The 20,601-nt window shown below is 47.5% G+C and overlaps 1 protein-coding gene across 1 annotated transcript in view; it reads left to right on the top strand.

The window, feature by feature from the left end:
• The window catches only part of TLL2 (tolloid like 2), a 128,613-nt gene that overhangs the window by 25,799 nt on the left and 82,213 nt on the right, over positions 1-20,601 (top strand). Inside the window, exon 2 of the mRNA XM_030865573.2 lies at positions 4,590-4,700. Coding sequence (XP_030721433.1) covers positions 4,590-4,700 — 111 coding nt within the window. The remainder of the gene's footprint in view (positions 1-4,589; positions 4,701-20,601) is intronic.

Genomic DNA, 20,601 nt, shown 5'->3' on the forward strand with positions numbered 1-20,601 from the left:
TTGAAGTGCTGGAAAGCAGATGGAGACCAAGGTGGGCTGAGCAAGCCCTGGGGACAGTGCAAGAAGAGTAGAATTCTCAGCAGCCCTCTGACTTAGGAAGCAGTTGCTGAAGAGCAGCCCTATGCTCCCTTGCCCTGACCTCTGTCACACTCTGGTTTGCAAACTGATGTGTGCAGGTACACCAGAGACTTAGCAAGGGGTGCTTCCATATAAGATTCTATATGATTCTATTATAAGATTCTATTAAAACTACTGGAGGATGCCCTGGTCATGGTGATCCTTACCCCACTTTACAGAAGAGAGCCTCACTTGTCACTCATCCTGAATCCCACTGCGTGCATCGGCTGGGGTACAAAAACCTCTGAGCGCTAAAGGGAAAATGAGAACGCTTGGTCACAGAGCAGCCTTCTTTGATGATGAGTCAAGGCATCTAGACCTGGCTTTCTCCTGTCTTTTCCTGTCTGTGTGAATTTCTGTTAAGGGGGTGGCTTGGTGCTTAGTGGAATATTTTGAATTCAGAACAACTGAAATAGAGTAAGTTAATGACAGTGATTCTTTTAAGTATAACTGCAATGTTTTCTGGACTTCTAATGTTTCAAGATATGTGGATAAAAACCAAGATGAATAATTTCTTGTTTTCCTTCTGATGCAGCCTATGTCATTCAATAAGGTGGTTAAATCTATTTTACCAAATCACATCATGAAACATTTATTACAGCTACAGTCAATCCTCATCTTATAAAATGTTTACTATTTTTTTTACTTCTTATGAACAAAATAAAAAGACATTTAAACTCATGGTGAAAAATCATAAATGTCAGGCTCACAATATACATAAGGATATGTGGTTTTTAAAAATTATTTGGGAATACACGAGCACAAAAGTTTGAGCACTTCCGTGGCTTGGTGGAGTCTTCCCAGGTCCTGTTAATCTACTCCCTTCTCCATCTGCCCTCTTGCTTCTCTTTCTGCTCTCAGAATGTGAGAAGTGTTCCTGATGATCTACCACTGTGAATACCATCATTGACACAGACGTTTTTTCTTTGAGGAAGAGATGGCACTGTATTGTGAACTTGTGTGAAGTCTTCAGGAAGGTGGGAGGGGCTCAGGACCGGCAGCTGGAAACCATCTTTGGCTGAGCCAGCTTTGTTACACATTTCAACAAGGTGAAAATAAGTGTACATTTCAAAGATTTAAGCAAATTTGAAGTTGTGCGACCATCACCACAATCCAGTTTTAGAACACTTCTACCACCTGGAAAAGTTCCTTCATGGTCACTTATAGTCAAGTCTCATTCCCACCCCCAGCCATAGGCAGTCACTGACCTTTCTAGCTCTATAAACTTGCCTTTCTAGACGTTTCATATAAATGGAATCATATAATATGTAGTCTTCTGCATCTTGCTTCTTTCACTTAGCATGATGTTTTTGAGATTCATACATGTTGTAGCGTGTGTCAATAGTTTGCTCTTTTTAATTGCTAGGTGGTTTTCCATCGTATAGAGAGATCACATTTGTTTATCCATTCAACAGTTGATAGACGTTTAGGTTGTGTTCAAGTTTGGGGCAATCACTAATAAGCCTGCTGTTAACATTTGAGTATATGTCTTTGTGTGGACCTGTGTTTTCATTTCTTTTGGGAAGATATCTAGGAGTGGAATTGCTGGGTCTTGTGATAAGTTTAACTTTTTAGGAAAATGCCAAGTAGCTTTCCCTAGGGAGTATACCATTTTACATCCCTACTAGCAGTGTATGAGGTTTTCCAATTCTCTACACCATAAGCCTGAGTTTTAATCAGTCTTTGTTACTTAAAGGCCTACTCAGTTTTTGTTTTACTGTTTAGCGATGAGAATAGGTTGGCTCTTCCAACTCCTCAAGTCCCTGAATTTCTGGACTCTCTCCATTCCTTTTCATTCCCACTATAAATTGCTCAATTCTTTTTTTAAAAAATTCAATTTATTTAAACAGCAATAAAACAAAAAGAGTTCACCTATTTCTTCCACCTATTTCTCTTCACCTATTTCATATATATATGAAATATCTATATAGATATAGATAGAGATACACATATTTCACTTAGTATAATGCCCTCAACATTCATCCATGTTGTTGCAAATGGCAAGGTTTTGGGTTTTTTATGGCTGAATAATATGGACACTTTACGTTGTTTCCATATCTTGGCTATTGTAAATAATGCTGCAATGAACATGGGGGTACAGATTTTGCTTCAAATTAGTGTTTTCATTTTCTTTAGATAAGTACTCAGAAGTGGAACTGCTGGATCACATGATAGTTCTATTTTTCATTTTTTGAGAAACCGCCATTCTGTTTTCCATAGTGGCTGCACCAATTTACATTCCCACCAACAGTGCATAAGGATTTCTTTTTCCTCACAACTTTGCCAACACTTGCTCTTCTAGTCGTTTTGATAACAGCCATTCTAACAGGTATGAGACGATATTTCACTGTGGTTTTGCATTTCCCTGATGATTAATGATGTGGAGCCTCTTTTCATGTACCTACTGGTCATCTGTATGTCTTTGGAAAAAATGTGTCTTCAGGTCTTCTGCTCATTTTTTAATTGGATTGTTTGTTTTTTGCTATTGAGTTGTATGAGTTCTGTATATATTTTGGATATTAACCCTTTATCAGAATATGGTTTGCAAATAATTTCTCCCATTCAGTAGGTTGCCTTTTCATTTTTGTTGATGGTTTCCTCTCAATGCAGAAGACTTTTAGTTTGATATAGTCTCACTTATTTATTTATTTAAAATTTTATTTTATTTATTTATTTTTGGTTGCATTGGGTCTTCGTTGCTGCGCGTGGGCTTTCTCTAGTTGCGGCGAGCGGGGGCTACGCTTCGTTGTGGTGTGCGGGCTTCTCATCAGGGTGGCTTCTCTTGTTGCGGAGCACGGGCTCTAGGCGCATGGGCTTCAGCAGTTGTGGCATGTGGGCTCAATAGTTGTGGCTTGCGGTCTCTAGAGGGCAGGCTCAGTAGTTGTGGCACATGGGCTTAGTTGCTCCATGACATGTGGGATCTTCCCAGAGCAGGGCTCGAACCCATGTCCCCTGCATTGGCAGGTGGACTCTCAACCACTGCACCACCAGGGAAGTCCTCGCCTATTTATTTTTGATTTTGTTGCTTTTGCTTTTCTGTGTCATATTCAAAAAAATCATTGTCAAGACTTAACGTCAAGGAGCTTACTGCCTATGTTTTCTTCTAGCAGTTTTATGATTTCAGGTCTTATGTCCAAGTCTTTAATCCATTTTGAGTTAATTTTTGTGTATGGTATAAGATAATGGTCCAGTTTCTTTCTTTTGTATGTGGCTCCAATATTCTCAACATCATTTATTGAAGAGACTGTCCTTTCCCCATTGTATATTTTTGGCTTCTCTGTCATAAATTAATTGACCATATAAGCATGGGTTTATTTCTGGGCTCTCTATTTGGGTTCCATTGATCAATGTATCTGTTTTTATGCCAATACCATACTGTTTTAATTATTACCACTTTGTAATATAGTTTGAAATCAGGGAGCATGATGCCTCCATGCCCAGTTCTTTTTAAAGCCCTTATCTTTCTTGTAGTATCTTGTCAAACACAGCTAATGGTAACCAAGATGTGCTATTGACATTCTGACTCCCCATCTCTTCACTTAAAGCCATAAGCTCATTTAGTTCATCCTCTGCCTTCCAAGTTAATGCAGGCAATAGTTTTACCAAATACTTCATCACTGTATAATATTGATTGCCTTCTTCCAGCTTTCAGTAATAGTTTCCTTGATACCCACTACCTGGCCCAAAGACAATGGATTTTTGTTACCAAGAAACATACCACTTCTGATAGCAATTTCTGTATTAGTCAGGATAAAGAGGTTGTGCTGCAGTAACAAATAGCCCCAAATCTCAGGTACTTATAAAAATAATGGTTTTTATTTTCCTCATTCATGTTACATATCTGTCCTAATCAGCCATCCCTCCGCTCCATATCATATTTACTCCAGAACTTAGGGTTTTACAGTCACCCCTATCTAAGCCACTGCTTTTCCTCTGGGAGAGGGAACGAGGACATGGTGAATCATACACTAGCTCTTAAAGCTCCTTCTCACATTTGATTAGCCATAACAGGTGAAGTGGCCAATCCTGACATCAGTGGGGAAGGGAAATAGAATCTTTTCCCAGGGAAGGGAAGCAAATATTATGAACATTAGTATCATTTATTATATTATGCTTTTTAAAAAAATATCCTGAAAACTCTGAAGAAGGGAGAAACAGCTGTCTTTGTGTGGTGGTTTTGCCCACAGCTGCCTACAGTGACAGTAAGACAGGGTGACCTTTCAAAATACCTTACAGACCTAGGCCTTTGACCTTTATTGTGGTTGTCCCCAGCCCTGTGGCTTTGATGCACAGATATATTATCTGTTGTTCTTTTTCTACCAGTCCTATCTCTTAGGCTCAGGAAGAAATTTGATTGGATGGAATATCTTTTCTAGAGTTTACTACTCAGTTTCCAATACCCTCTGGGCCACTAGTGAATTCATTCCTTGGTCTCCAGCTTAAATTGATCCATTTCTATTTTTTCTTCCCAGCTGTCTTTTGGGGAGACATTGCCTTAGATGAAGAGGACCTGAAGTTATTTCACATCAACCAAACCCGTGACTGGATCAAGGAGTCAGTGGAGGAAGCAGAACACAGCACGGGTAAGTACTGCGTCCCCTTCACCCCTGCCCTGGAGAGAAGGGTCAGGGACTCCAGCACGGGGTGATGTGGACATAGGTATTTGACCTGTCAGTCCAGTGCCCACCTGTCAATGGAAAACCAGAGGGGTCACCCCTTGTCTGTTGCAGGCTGTGAAGCTGGAGCCTCCAAGTTTGCTTATCCTTCTAAGAAAATCTTCATTAGCGTCTTTATCCAAAGATTCAACCCTGAGCTCAGAGTTCAGAGCTGAACTCAACATAGGTTCTCAGGACTCTGGCCTCAGGGTCCAGAACTTCCCAATGGAGAGTATTCCTGGATGGGCTCCATGTAGGGCATATCTGATGGTGATGCTGATACTGATTAGCAGTGGGAAGATGCTTGCCTGGGGCCGGGGCGGGGTGGTATTGTGCACTTGTTTGGCCTACAAACCAGGTGACCATCCCCTGGGGGCAGGAAACACAGATTGGGTGTCAGACTTTGATTACTCTTCTCCTTTGATTACTTTTCCTCCTTGCCTTCACCTTGGGGTGAATAGTAATGAGACTGGTCTCCTGATTTCTCCTCACCTCCCTGCCCACTGGGCTCAGATGCCTCCCCTCTGTGGAATCTCCATTCTCAGAAGCAACCCCAGGCACTGAGCTGTGGGAGCCGATAGGCTGTGTGGCTGACTGTGGCTTATTATTCAGTGACCAAGGCTCGTGTGTGCCTGATGCTACACTGTCTCTGCTACCTGCCACCCCTCCACCCACCCTCCCTTCCTTTCTCTCGAGGATTTTAAAAAATTGTGGTAAGAACACTTAACATGAGATCTACTGTCTTAACAAAATTTTAAGTGTACAATACAGTACCATAAACTACAAGCGTGATGTGATACAGCAGATCTCCAGAACATTCATCTTGTATAACTGAAGTTTATACACCACCCCCCTTTTTTAGTACCTATCACGGATCTAATGCGGTGCTGGTGAGAGAAAGAGGAATAAGATGTGACCTCTGACTTCAAGGAGACCTTTCACGCCAGGCAGACAGGGTGGACAAGCTTGCTAACATCTCCAAAGTTCAGTTTTCCTATCTGTAAAATGGGGATGAAACCAGCACTCACTTCAGCAGGGGTTGGGAGGATCGACTCCAAAAGTAACAGGCTAACCTGGTGCCTAGCACATGGCACGTTCTCCGGCAAAGGCAGATGTTATCACTAAGCACCCCAGTCCGGAGGAATGAGGCTGAAGGGTAGATAGATAAACTGTAATTCCTCATGACAAGAGCTACAATGAATCAAGAGCAGTGGGAAGAAGATGGGCCAAGAAAGGCATCATGGGAATGGGCACTCTTGCCTTGTGTCTTGAAGGATGAGTAGGAGTTCCTTAGGGAAAGAATCAAGAAAAGATATTTCAGCAGAGGAGAAACTGTGTGCAGAGGCAGGGAGTATGAGAGGGGCTGTCTTAAGTTGAGGAACAGGGGAAAGGTGTGGGTCACTGGAGGGTGGCTCTTGCGGGGGGCTGTCGTAGAGAGAAGCACCAGGAGAAGTTGCTGGGGTAGATGATGAAGGTGCCTGTTGGCGGGGTGGGTGGGAATGTGCCCAGAGTAGGAGGCAACTCCCCTGGTGCCTCTTGCGCTGATGAGCTGGAGCTCTCCCCTGTGGGTGGCAGGGGTCCTGCCCAAGGTTTCTGAATAAGAACGTGATGTGCTCATCTTTGGCTTGGGGGAGTCTTGGTGGAGCCCCCTCTCCCGCTGCTCTCCACAGCCCACCAGCTGCCCTGAGGTTGCTGGGCTCCGCGCTGGGTGCTTGGGCAGCCTCACCATGCTGCTTGCTGGTGGTGATGATGGGAGCGGGGTTGTCAAGGCAACCCCTTTCCCTCTGCTGATGAACCTGGTAGATTCCAAGTACATCCCCAAAGCCCCCCATCCCTGAGTGTCTTGCAAGGCTCCAAGATTCCACCAGAACTAATTCACCAGTTCTTCATTTCAGTATTTCCTGGCACAAAAGGCCCTGCGATCTGTATCCACTTGGGAGGGAAGGAGAAGAATATATTGTATTCATGTTTCTGGATGTGGTCCCAATTCATTCATTCACTCACTCACTCACTCACTTATTCATTGAAACCTCTATGGAGTGTTCACTTTGTGCCAGGTCTTGTGCCAGACCCTGAGATGGTATAGACTGAGGTTTCTCTTTTTTTTTTTTTTTTTTTTTGTGGTACGCGGGCCTCTCCCTGCTGTGGCCTCTCCCGTTGCGGAGCACAGGCTCCGGACGCACAGCCTCAGCAGCCATGGCTCACGGGCCCAGCCGCTCTGCGGCATGTGGGATCTTCCTGGACCGGGACACGAACCCGTGTCCCCTGCGTCGGCAGGCGGACTCTCAACCACTGAGCCACCAGGGAAGCCATGAGGTTTCTCTTTTTAAGGACTTACCAGCTATTGGAGGAAATAGATGCGGAAACCAAAAAGGGTAAAGAGTGAGAGGTGGAGGTGGGGTGTCCCAGGAAGCACAGTGGGAGTGGAGGGCACTAAGAAGAACTGGGACCATTGCTGTGGGGAGAGCCAGAAAGGCCTCCCAGAGGAGGGGGTCCTGGGGAGGTGGAGGGGTTTCCCAGGATGGAGAAGAAGGAGTCAGAGGTTAGAGAAGGACATTCCAGACCGAGGGAGTCGTCCTTCTTGGGGTGGGAACTGGGATGGCAACCTACACTAAGGAGGTCACATGCTTCCTTCTTGTCCAGTGGTTGGTTCCCTCTTTCTGGGGGGGGTGGTAGGGCTGTGCCCAGAGTGGGGGGTGCCTCCCACCGCTCAGGGGGACATGAGCAGCTACAGGAGCTAGGCCAGGCTCCACACAGGATGTAAGGATGAGGAAGGCAAGAGGGCAAAGGCTGTCACAAGGCCAGGGGTCCTCATCACCAGTGGTCGGGAGGAGGGAGGAACGATTAGGCACGTTTTTGGTGTCTGGCTCTATGATTATCACTTCTTCGGATTTGGGGGACCTCTCGTGGATGTTTTGAAAAGTCCATTTGAATTTTAAATGGGGTTTTGGAATCCAGATTATTTTTCACACCATTGTATACACAACCTTAACTGAGGTCTAACAAAAGGCAGCATCTCTTCATAATTCTGTCACTCCAAGTCATCATACGCTCCCCCCCTCCCCCCACCCCGCCAGATTCTTACCTGGAGGCCTAGAGAAGTTGATCTGATTATAACTTCGTGTGATTTAATTTTTTTGTTTGTTTGTTTTTGCGGTACGCGCGCCTCTCACTGTTGTGGCCTCTCCCGTTGTGGAGCACAGGCTCCGGATGCGCAGGCTCAGCGGCCATGGCTCACGGGCCCAGCCGCTTCGCGGCATGTGGGATCTTCCCGGACCGGGGCACGAACCCATGTCCCCTGCATCGGCAGGCGGACTCTCAACCACTGCGCCACCAGGGAAGCCCTGATTTAATTTTTTAACTTTCCTTTTTGCACTATTACTTTAGTACTTAAAACTAGTGAACCTCACGTAGCTCAAACATAGAGTGTGATGTACTTTTACATGTGTTCGTGTCCACGTAACCACCACCCAGACCAAAGGATGGAACATTTCCAGACCCCTGGAGACTCCCTCATGCCTCCTTCCAGCCAGCACCCACCCCCCAGCAGCCACTAGTCTGACCTCTCTCCACACAGATGCATTTTATTTTTATTTTTATTTATTTTTTGGTCATGTTGGGTTTTCATTCCTGTGGAAAGGCTTTCTCTAGTTGCGAGAGCGAGTGCTTCTCTTGTTGTAGAGCATGGAGTCTAGGCACACGGGCTTCAGTAATTGCAGCACGCGGGCTCAGTAGCTGTGGCTCGCGGGCTTAGTTGCTCAGCGGCATGTGGGATCTTCCCAGACCAGGGATCGAACCCATGTCCCCTGCATTGGCAGGCAGATTCTTAACCACAGCACCACCAGGGAAGTCCCCACAGATGCAGTTTACCTGCATGAATGGAACCATGCAGTGTGTGTTTGTGTCTGTCTCCTTTCCCTCAGCTTTGTGGCTGTGAAATTCCCCCATGTTGCTGGGTGGAGCGCTGGTTTGTCCTTTCATCTTTTGCAGTGTTCTCCTGAATGAATGTACCCTGGTTTATTCATTCTTCTGTTGACAGCCATTTGGACAGTTGACAGTTTGGGGCTATGATAACTAAAGCTGCTATTGTCTTTCTTGTACATATCCTTCGGCACTCATTTCCAGGAATGGAATTGCTGGGTCACAGGGTATATGTAAGTTATTAGTAGAATCAGTCAGATTTCCCAAGTGGTAGTACCAGTTTACACTCTGTGTGAGTACACATGGATTTGGAAAGCAGGGCAGGGGGTGGGGGGTGACCACGCAGGATCCAAGTAGGCCTTTGGGTCTTGGTCTCTCTGGCTTGGGGACCCCACTTACACCTCCAGACCTGCACAGCATAGGACACCATCACGAATGCTCAGGGTTGGTCCTGTCAGCAATCCTTCTGCTGTCCTTGGGGGACCTGCCATGGCACAGCATGGGGACCCAAGCTTGGCAAATGTGAGTGAGAGACCCCAGAGAGAGTCTGGGCCTTGGCCAGCCACCATGGCAGTTGACCGCCATGGTCAGCCTCATGGTCTAAGAACCTGAGTACCTGTCTTCTTTTTCCTTCTCCCCTGTGAGCTGAGAGAGGGCAGAGTCCACATATATTTGACTTTGGATCCCTCAGAGGTGGCCCGGCACTTTGTATCTAGAAGGCACTGGCCAGCATTGTTGGATAGGGGAGAGGGAAGAGATAGACAGAGACTGGCAGGCCCTGGAGCATCTCCCAGGGGCCTTGGGGTGAAGAACTCCCACAGGGCTTTGCTCCCAGGAGGGCAGTGAAAGCGCTGACCACCGTCACAGGCTTTGGTCTCAGACTGTCTGGGCTTGAATCCTCGGGCTGGGCCTCAGTTTCTTCATCTGTCAAATGGGAATAGTAATAATCCTTACCTCAGAGTGATGTTGTGAGGAGAAAAGGAAGAATACGTGGAAAGTGCTGAGTGCAGTGCCTGGCATATAAGAAATGTGCAATAAATATCAACTCTGCCTTCTCTTCCTTATTATTATTAGTAGTAGTATTTGCAGAAAGAACACTGACCTGGGAGGGTTTAAGGCTAAAGTGGAGAATGGGAGAAATTTGCTACGTGCTGGAGGGAACTTCGGGGGCTTGGGCAAGAGGCCTTTGAAACATGTACCTTTCTGGTGTTTCCTCCTTCCCAAGCTTGAGATATGTATTTTTTTTTCCACTATGTTTTTATGGCAAGGTGATTCTTACCCTGATCAGTTTTCTCTGAGGGCCAATAGTACTTTGCATCTATCTAAAATAGTTATTTTATTTTCAGAATGGGAATATTTTAAATTATTTTTGCTGATTAAACTAACACTGCTAGTTGTTAAAAAAAAAAAAAGTGCAATAGCTCAAAATTGTAGAAAGTGAAAATCCCCTTTTATCCCAGCCCTGGGGGTCCCCATCATGATCTGTTTGCTGGATTCCTTCCAGCCTTACTGTGCTCAGGCCATGTGCAGATATTTTTTAAACATAAAAGGAATTTTTCTCAACACCCTGTTGTGTAACCTGTGTCTTTAACACCACACCATGGACATCTTTTCACGTGGTACTTTGAGGTCTATCACATTTAATATGCAACTCTGCCACCATTTATCGAATGAATCCATACAGATGGACATGACGGTTGTTTCCCTTCTTTTCTGTAGTGTTTTTTTCTATTAGAAATGTTGATGCTGTGAACAACACTGTGCTATTGTTCTTTAAACATTTGCTTTGATTAAAAAAAAAAATTTAAAAGGAACCACAGCTTTATCTGCTCTTTCTACTTCCACATGTGTGAAAGGATGTGTTCTTAGATATCGGTTATTTCATTTCCAAGTTTTGGTAATTGCCCCTGGTTTTTTGGGCGGTGGCGTGGGAAGAGGGCTTAATCCCTGGAGGTGAATGGGATGCAATGCAGCCCCAGATGCCTCCTTTCCCTGGTTTATCCTGTGAACTTGAAGCTGCTTTCCTGGTTGCAGAATGAAACGATGTCATTGCCTTAGAAGTGATCTAGTCTCCCTCGTTTCATAGATGTGCCCAATGTCCCACATTCAGTCAGTGGAAGAACCAGAACGAGAACCCAGGTTTCCCATCTCCTAGGCTGTGTCCTCCATTGTACCAACCCATCTGCCATGTTGCCAGGTGGAAGGAATGGAAAACAACAGAGGTGCATGCAGTCATTCCTTTGCCAGCCCTGGGAAAGTAGCTGGAGTCTTTCTGGACCAGGAAGCGAGCAAAGACCTTGTGCCCGGGTTGGTATGAGAGCCCACTCAGGGTGCTGTGCTGGCCACAGAAAAAAAGCCTCTGAGAGCTCTCGGGCCCCCAGTAGGGAGCATCCTCGCTGTTCACTTAGGACCCCGGGCTCGTGGTGATTACTTCCGATCAGTCTCCCTGCCTCCAGTCTCTGCTTCCGCATCCTGCTTCCAGGTGATCTTCCTGGACCTGACCTTGCAACCACCGTATTGGGTTGAATAGTGTCCCCCCCAAATTTATGTCTACTTGAACCCCAGAATGTGACCGCATTTGGAAATAAAGTCTTTGCACATCTAATTAGTTAAGGATCTTGAGATCAGCCTGGATTTAGGGGTGCCCTCAATCCAATGACCGGAGTCCTTATAAGAAGAGGAGAGGACTCAGAGAGACACACAGAGGAAGGCCACGTGAAAGAGAGAGGCAGAGACTGGAATGATGCAGCCATAAGCCAGGGGGCACCAAGGATTGCCGGGAGCTGCCACAGACTAGGAAGAGGCAAGGAAGGATTCTTGCAGAGCCTGCAGAGGGAGCACGGCCCTGCCAACACCTTGATTTCAGACTTCTAGGCTTCAGAACTGTGAGAGAATGGATTTCTGTTTTTAAGCCTCCAACTCTGTGGTAACTTGTTACGGCAGCCCTAGATAGCTGATACCACTGTGTTTTCTAAAACCCTTCCATGGCTGCCTATCACTTATCAGAAACATTCCTTATCTGGCCCCCAAGGCCCTCCACGCTTTATCCACAACTGACATATCCGGCTCCCTTCCCGCCCCTCAGCCTCCTGCCAAACGCAGTGACGTCGTGTCTACAGGCCCCAAGTGTCCTTCCTTCCAGCCTTCTGTTCCAGCTCTGCCCTCTGCTCCAAGTCCCCATTCTACAGAAAAAGAACTGAAGGTCCACGGACAGCCTAAGAGTCACCCAGGGCCCTACATCTGGTGGGATTCATGATACCTCTTTAGTCAGCACAGCTGCCAGCTTGGGAGTCCACCTGGGTTGACAGCGCTGTTAAAATTAACCTTGTTTTGTGCCTCAGATGGAGAGAGCGCTATTTTCCCCCCATTTTCAGACAGTCCCGTTCCCCTGTCGTGAGAGCCTCCAGAGGAAGTGGCAGCAGCCTTTTGGATGTGCTTGGGGGCAAGGAGGCAAGAGCGCATTCTTCAGGGAGAGAAAGTCCTTCTGTGTGCATTTTATTTGCAGTGAGAAGAATGGGAGTTCTGGGCAGGCATGGGCCAAGCTGTTCTATGAATGGGGCCCTTGAATTAACATTGCCGAGTTTCCTAAAGCTGCTAATCGGATTAGCTGTGTAGTGAAGGAAGTACTTAGCTGGACACACACACAGATACATGAGCAGGCACACACACACTCTCCCATCCTCCTGCATCCTCTTCGATGTGGTGGTGCAGAACCTGACACCCCCACTTCTGAGTTCTGGGACACCTCACCCCCTAACCACACAAGGTGTGGAGGAAAGCCCCGTGTGGTTGATGTCTGGGGACTTTTTGGTTGTTTATTTCTTCCCTAAAGAGTCCTGGAAGCAAAGTTGAACATTCTCATCTTTGCGAACGTCTGGAAACTTGGAGAGGAAACCTCATCTTGCAGTTATCTCCCTCCGGGTAAGGGATCTGATTTCTTGCTCTTTGTAATGAAGACTCTGGAAGGGGAAATGGCTTTCATTGCTTATTGGCTCTGATGGAAGCTGATGTTTCCCGTCTTGTCTATTCTGAGCCACTGGGCCGTGTCCACCTCTATTTAAGAAACCAACCTTAGTCTAAACTCCTGCCATCTGTGTAGGGCATCCACATAAGCCTAAGAGTTTGTGCATTTGAGTTCAAAATAATAAATTAGCAGGAGAGAGTCGAAGACGTTCGTTTGGCTAACTTGCCTCCTCTCCCTGGGCCTCATCACTCAGAGATGGACCCCACAGAGTCTTCAACTCCTTGAGTTCCTTTTCCTATGCTGTCTATGACTTGGAGGGGCACATACTACCGTCACCTGGTCTCAAGTGTCCCCTCTGAAGAGAGGGTCTCCTGAAACCATATCCAACGGAATGACTACCTGCACCTGGATTTGAACGCTGGTGTTTCAGGCTGGAGAAAAGAGGGGACACAAAGGCCATTGGGCATCGAGGGACTAAATTTAGGCACAAAAGGCTAAAACGCACCCGTGAGAGACCCTCATGTACTACACGGGTTTCTGGGTCCTGCCTTCCAAGGCTTGAGGGTCTAAAAGGGACCCAACATCTCTGTCCCCAACATGGTTTTAGCTTTGAGGCCCTTGAGAGAACTCACGAGTGGGGCTGCTTTGAGCAGCCCAATCGACAGGCTGCGGTGTTTCTGGCTCTGCTCCCATGCAGACGTTCCCCAGGCTTTGTAGACATGGCTTCGTCTTTTCATTAATTTTCTTTATTGGTGGTGGGAGTGCTGCTGACTGACCAGTGTCCAGGAAAGAAGTGGGGGCAGTGGTGGCTCCCTGTGACATCTGTAGAAAGGACAGTGTCCTGAGCTTACGGATGAATGCCAGGTTAGACTTGCTGAGACAGTTAGCTGGGTTCGAGGCTGTCTTCTCTCACATCATGGAACACCATCTCGGTGAGATCTGGTGGCCTCTGCCGCTGGGGCCACTGGAGTAGAGGGACAAGAAGCTGTCAGGGGGCACTCTTACTCGTCCTTTCCACTGTCTCCTCAAGAGCTTTGGAATGAGGTTTTGGGGACTTCTTTTCTCTACGTGTATTGTACTTGACATTTTGTGGTTCCCACACCCTCTGAGAGTCTGATGAATATTTTCAGCACTTCTCCAAGAAAAAGGTACACACACAATTTTGTTTGCAATTTCAAGAATTTTACTCCGTGGATCCCCAGTTATGCACCTCAAGTCCACAGCCCCCTTTTTCTGTCTGTTTCCACTCTGTTGGAGGTGTTCTCACGTGGACATCCTGGATCCTAGAGTTGCAGTGTAGAAAGGCATGGGTACTGGAGTCAGGCAGGCCTCCCTGGCTCTGTACTGACTAACTGCAGGAGTAAGGGAGACTCCTTCCTTATTTGGAAAATGGGATTGGAGAGGGGGGATTGGGCAAGTATAGGAGGTAAAGCACTCATCCCAGAGTCTGACACCTCGTAGGTGCTCAAGAAATAGTAGCCACATGGCTGCCTGTGTGCTGGGTCCTGCCTTCTCTCCTCCCCGGCCCACCTCTGTGTCTCAGACTCCACACTTCCTAGATGCCTTGGAAGTCTTCTCCTTTGCAGTACCCTGCCTGCACCCCCCTGGGGTCTCTGGAGCTGGACCTGCACCAATGTGACCTGACCAGATCCTTGGATTTAGATTCCACCAGCACATGGGGAATCTCTATCAATCCCCAACATGAAGCCTTTCCTAGTTCTCCTGAGTCAAACTCTAGGTCATGAAGTTGGCCAAACAGAGATCTGAGAATTGATTAGATGCTGGTTCTTCTTTGATAGCAACAACAAAAAGAATAATAATAACTACAATTTGTTGTGTGCTACTTTTGTCTTAAATGATCTCATTAATCTTTTTTTTTAGATTTATTTATTTATTTATTTATTTTTGGCTGTGTTGGGTCTTCGTTGCTGCGCGCGGTCTTTCTCTAGTTGTGGTGAGCAGGGTCTACTCTTAGTTGTGGTGCGTGGGCTTCTCATTGCGGTGGCTTCTCTTGTTGCAGAACACGGGCTCTAGGTGCGCGGGCTTCAGTAGCGTGGCACACGGACTCAGTAGTTGTGGCTCGTGGGCTGTAGAGCGCAGGCTCAGTAGTTGCGGCGCATGGGCTTAGTTGCTCCGGCATGTGGGATCTTCCAGAACCGGGGATCGAACCTGTGTACCCTGCATTGGCAGGTGGATTCTTAACCACTGTGCCACCAGGGAAGTCTGATCTCATTTATCTTCAAGCAACAGCTCTATGTGGCAGGTACTGTTGATACCTACAGGTGTGTTCAGAGAGGTGAGTAACATTTCTTTGATCACACAACTAATTATTGGCAGAGCCAAGATTAGGACCTAACTCTGTCTAATGTCAAAGGCTGCTTTTAGCCTCTTCACTCCATTGCTTCTGGAAATAGATGCTGGCATCACCACTAACCCTGTTGTCTTGAGCTGTGAAGACTTAGTCCCCCCACGACTACCTTTGAGAGGTGTTGATAGGAGACATGGGCAAGTTCTACTCACTTCTGGGGCTGCACTTCATCCTGCCCTCTGTCCTCTCAGGTTGCCATTCAGTATGTGCCTTGCTGCATCCACCAGACTGTCAACAGCTGTGACTTGTCTTTGTTTGGCCTTGGCCCTCCCTCTTTAGTTCCAGCATCAGCCTGGGCACAGCGACAGCACCAGAGAAACCCTTGTGAGTTGAGGATGGAGTCTCAGGAGTGCATGATGGCCTCCTTGCCCCTCTGCTCCCCTGTTTGTTTGAATGTGTGATGCTTAGAGTGGGAGCCTGCAATGGAAGAAAGGCTTATGCTCAGGGGTGATGCACTTGGGCTGGGCAAGCCCAGATCACCTTGCAGGGAATGTCTGAAAAGGGCATTCTTTGGCCACATGGTCAATAGCTTGTCTTTACTGAGCCCTTCAGACAGAACCCCAGGTGTGGTTGTTAGGTCTTTTCCAAGGCAGAGAGAGGGTGCTGGCCTTCCTGCTCACTCCTCCAGGGCTCTGCTCAGCCCTTTTCTTCACAGACCTGCGCCCACTCCCCCCACCCCACCGTTGACGGCTCCATTTCACCCCTGCCCCTCCCGTGGCAGTTCACCTTGGCTCCCATGGTCTAGAACTTCATCTTTATGGCTACACTGCTCCTCTGGCATGACCTACACTCCCCTTGTGTCAGTTCTGCTGACCCTCTCACACCACCTTCTTGATTACTGTCCTTTTCCCTCTCTCTCCTGCCTCTCCCTCTTTCCTTCCTTCAAGGAACAGATGCTAATTGGGGACCTCTTCTGTGTTCAGCACCAAGGATACAGCCGTACCCACTTTTTTCTTCTGCCATTAAGGAGATGGAGTTTTTTTTTGTTTTTTTTTTTGCGGTACACGGGCCTCTCACTGTTGTGGCCTCTCCCGTTGCGGAGCACAAGCTACGGACGTGCAGCCTCAGTGGCCATGGCTCACAGGCTCAGCCGCTCCGCAGCATGTGGGATCTTCCCGGACCGGGGCACGAACCCGCGTCTCCTGCATCGGCAGGCAGACACTCAACCACTGCGCCACCAGGGAAGCCCGGAGATGGAGTTTTAATGATGGAAGTGATTATGGTCATGCTTTGGCAGTACTGGAGAAATGGGGCAGGCTGTGGGGGGGGGAGGACCTGTGACCCCGCTGGTGTGGAGCCCCACCGACCTCCCAGAGGAGACATGGTCCAGTGGGCAGAACTCACACCTGGAGAGAAAGCCCCAGGTAACAGTCGTCATCCAGGCAGAAGTTGGTGTTGGGTGTCCAGTTTGGGACACAGGGCCTGATGGGAGGCAGGAATGTTTGTGTGAGGCCAGAGACACAGGCAAATAACATCAGAGAGGCCTTTAATAGAACTCACAGAGAGTTCCAGTGCTGTGCTGGGAGCTCAGAAGAACAAGGCAAGGACACCTGATTCTTCCGTGAAGTGGGTATTAAGGAGGACAAGAAGTCAGAGGCTTGGCCTGAGAGAACAAGATGGGGACAAAGGTCTGAAATTAAGCAGAATCCCTCAGATCAAAATCGGAGCCAAAGATGATGTGCTGCTGTGACCCTCGAGTGTTGAGCCCCAAATCCTTAAATCCCCCCACCCGAGGACGGGGCTGGCTGTGCGTGCAGACAGCAGTCAGCAGCTGGAGAAGAGGAGGGCTGGGGTACAGGAACCGGGTGACGCCTGACAGTTATTCCGCTCATAAAATTTTCAGTTTAGTAAGATGATTTGAGATGATAAAGAGGCATCTGATAAAGTGCACAACTGCTCTTTGGGAAGGAAAAAAGAATGCAGCATAAGGATTCTATCATCTGGTTCCCTGGGACCTCATTCAGAGGCTGATTACACCTTGGACTGAAGCCAGAATTCACTGTGAACTTGAAGCGTTGGGAAAAGTAAATTCACCTTTAGGTTGATTTTTTATTATGACTGCATTTGTCAGAATTTGGAGAAACTGGGCTGGGAGTCCATTTGGAGTCACAACAGGGTGCAGAGCCAGGTGGGGGAGGGGCAGTGACCACCCTTGGCCATCCATCCAGGGAGCCGTTATTCCAGCCACCCCTGCCCCTCGCCCCTGCCAATGGGCCTGAGTCAAAACTGGAAGATTAGCTTGAGAAACCAGGACAAATAAGAGTTTAGTGCCTGACATTCTAGGCAAGGTTCTTTTGGTTTTGAGATACAGAATCGTACTCAAGATAGGTCGATAAAAGAGTTTATTTAAGAATATATTCTCATGGCCATCCAAGGACAGAAGCAGAAGAACTGGCCTGTTGGGGACTTGACTAGAGACTGAAGAGAAAAGAACAAGGCTGGCTTCTTCTCTCAGGGGCCACAGATAATCTCTTTTCTGCTTTTTCTCTTCTTCTTGCGCCTGACCCATCATGGCCACCATGTGTGAGTCGTATCATGATCCCTCTTCTCGAGTGTCCCCCACTGAAAGCTTGTGGTACCCGCCTACATAAGGGTACCGAAGAAGCCCTAAGAGTGGAAGAAATTGCCAAGGGAAGGAGTATATAAAGTGAGCTGATCAGTGCCCCAGGGAGGCAGGAGGAAGAAAGGAACTGATAATGGTCTGTGTCTGTGGCTTGAGAGAGAATGAAGGATGGGGCAGCCTCTGGTCAGTGGAGAGGATGGGTGAGTGAACTGACCTCCCACATGTGGAGATGTGGAAGTAGCTCCCTTTGGGGTTAACCTAGTCTTGAGGTCAAGCCTGGTAACCTCACACCCACTTTGCCATTTATATTATTTTCATGGGAAAATACTTTATGAGTTCCCATTAGCCATCTTAATCCCTGGAATTTGGGAACACAGCCTCATGAGAGCTGGGGATGTTTCAGGTGAGGATCTAACCTTCGCCTGTCAGTTTTGGCAACAGAAAGATTGTGCCTCACTCCCTGAGCATCACTCTTTGCTGCTTCTTAATCTGATTCTATTTTCATGCTCTGTTAACTGTGTATGTTTTTGTTTGTGTTTACTAAATGGGATTCTATGTTTTCTGTTCTTAATTTAAATAGTAGGTGATCTCTAAAGCAGAATGAAATGAAATAAACCATACTTTGTCTTTTTATTTGTGCAACCCTCCAATTGATTGTTCTAGCATCAGTGGCCTCAATATAGACGTAATTCCCCACACTGACCTAAGAGCACCCTGTGGTGAATCCTTTTTGACAAAATAAAGGATTTGTCTATCCAAAAAGTAATCACCCCCTAAAATTTTTTAATATAGCATGTTTAGTTTTCGTGCAAATTTGCGCTTGTTTTTCTCGGCCTCTTTTGGATGTGTGCATTTCGTTACAGCTGGAAACTGACCTTTGTTTCAAATGCATTTACTACTCAAGTATTTTCTTATTGGGCATGATAATGAACTAAATTGTTTTCGAACAAAACCAGGGCTACAACTTTTCAGTTACCCACTGTACAGCATGTCAGTTCACCTCATGAGAACTCCTTATCTGTAGAGTGGGGGGTTGGACTTTAAGCTTTCTGAGGGCCAAGAATGAGTCTCTCAGTCCTTTTGCCAAAGATAATCCAGGAATGTATGGGGACTCAATGCACGGTGTCTGCTGTGTCACAGCTGATTAGTACCTGCAGTGTCTTCAGCCCTCCCTTCATGTGATGCCTTGTGGAACTTTAGAACAGTCTGTTCAAATCTAACACTAGGCCTTCTAGAGACCTTCCAGTGGGCTTCCACAGGTGTTGGCAGCAACGCGGCTGTGGCCTCCCTTTGTCCCATCTTCGAAAACAACAACAAACAATGGGCTGGAGAGAGGAGGTTGAGAAAGGTCAGACCGCCCCCTGCCCCAGAGCCGCGTGACAGATGTAGACACTGGACACCGGTGACAAGGGGGCTGGACTGGGAGAGCTGGAGACGCAGTTCAAGGGGTGGCTCTGCGGTGTGAGTTTGGGATGAGACTCCCCGCATCATGCTAACCTGTGGCTGAAGTGCTGGATGGCCCGGACAGAGTCACATTTCTCTGGGGCCATTTACACTGAGGTCTGTGGGTCATTATTTCTGTGGTTTCCAAAGAGATCCAGAGGGAGAAGGTGGTGAAGGTGGTGGGGGTGCCAGTGGAATCTCATTCTGCGTTCTGGTCATCTTATTTCTCTTAGTGTCCTTTAATAAGACTGCTCATAAACAGTGAGAGAAAAGCCCCAGCTGACCTTGATGCTGAGCCTTTGAACTTTATCCAGCCCCCATCCTGCTCCTGCTGCTACTGCCTTCTGCTTCCCAGGTTGTCCATGACCCTCCTGCATCCCTGGACCTTACTGCCATTGCCAGAGGAATTCTTGTCTTCCCTGACATGGGCACCCCCTAGAGGCACGACTTTCCCATTCACTCTGCAGCCCAGAGGTCCTAAGCGGCCAGTCCACCACACAGATATAGTCTGCAGATACGTTTTGTAGTGCTTAATATTTTTAAAAATTTACTGCCAAAATTTAAGAATCAAATTTCTCATAAAAATCCGGAACTCTGGCTTCTCTTGCAAAGTTGGAATATCTGGTCACACGGGTCCAGCAATCCCACATGGCAACAATCAGTGGAGTTGCATAACGATGGGTTGGATGCTGGAGGAGCAGGTGCTCTGTGGTTTGCCAGAGACCCCATTACTCCCTATTCATCTTTCACACTGACCTCTTTCGTGCTGATGTACTCCTTGCCTGGGCCCCCAACTCTAGGCATTTGAGTTGGCACATTGGGCCAGTGGGGAAGGGACAACATCCTTGGGCCCTAATGCAGGCCCCATGACACCGGCCAGGGCTGCTTCTCTTTTCTGCGTCCAGAGAGGAGTCCCTAGGCTTTAACTGTTGCCCAGTCGTCTGGAAGACGATCCTTCTGGAGCCTCTTTTCTGCTTTTCTTTGAACTTTCAATCTCTGGCCCTCCCCACCCCCACCCTCCAACCCCTCCCCATGCCCCACCCTCTAACCCTTCCCCATCCCACCCTCTAACCCCTCCCCACCCCCACCCTCCAAACCCTCCCCACCCCTGCAACACAGCATGCCATGTCCCAGGTTCTGGCTGGCACTGGGGTGAAATACAGAACAGGCCAACAGGACAGTGTCTTGCAGCGGGTGGTTTATGGCCCAGCACATGTATTGGCATCAAAACAGTTTCTTTCTGCCCCAGTGAATCAGAGGGATGGGACCATTAATAGCTATTAGCCTTTCTGAAACAAAAGGATCATTCCACCTCACTGACATATGCCACCACCCAGAAAAACACTAGTTACCCGAACCTCTGTTCACCTAGATTATCTCTTAAAGGTGAAGCCATTTATCTGTACTTCTCCTTGAACTGAGGTGACTTCTGTCCCAAAAGGTCAAAGACAGGCCATGGAGCTCCATGGTTCTCTTTCTGCTTCTCTCCTCCAGTTCCCTGCAGAGGGCTTGGGCTGGTCTTCCTTTCTTTGATTCCTGAATTCCTTGCTACTCTTTCTGTGACCCAGTT

Source organism: Globicephala melas, chromosome 16 (assembly GCF_963455315.2).
Source record: "Globicephala melas chromosome 16, mGloMel1.2, whole genome shotgun sequence".
Classification (NCBI taxonomy): Eukaryota; Metazoa; Chordata; class Mammalia; order Artiodactyla; family Delphinidae; genus Globicephala; species Globicephala melas.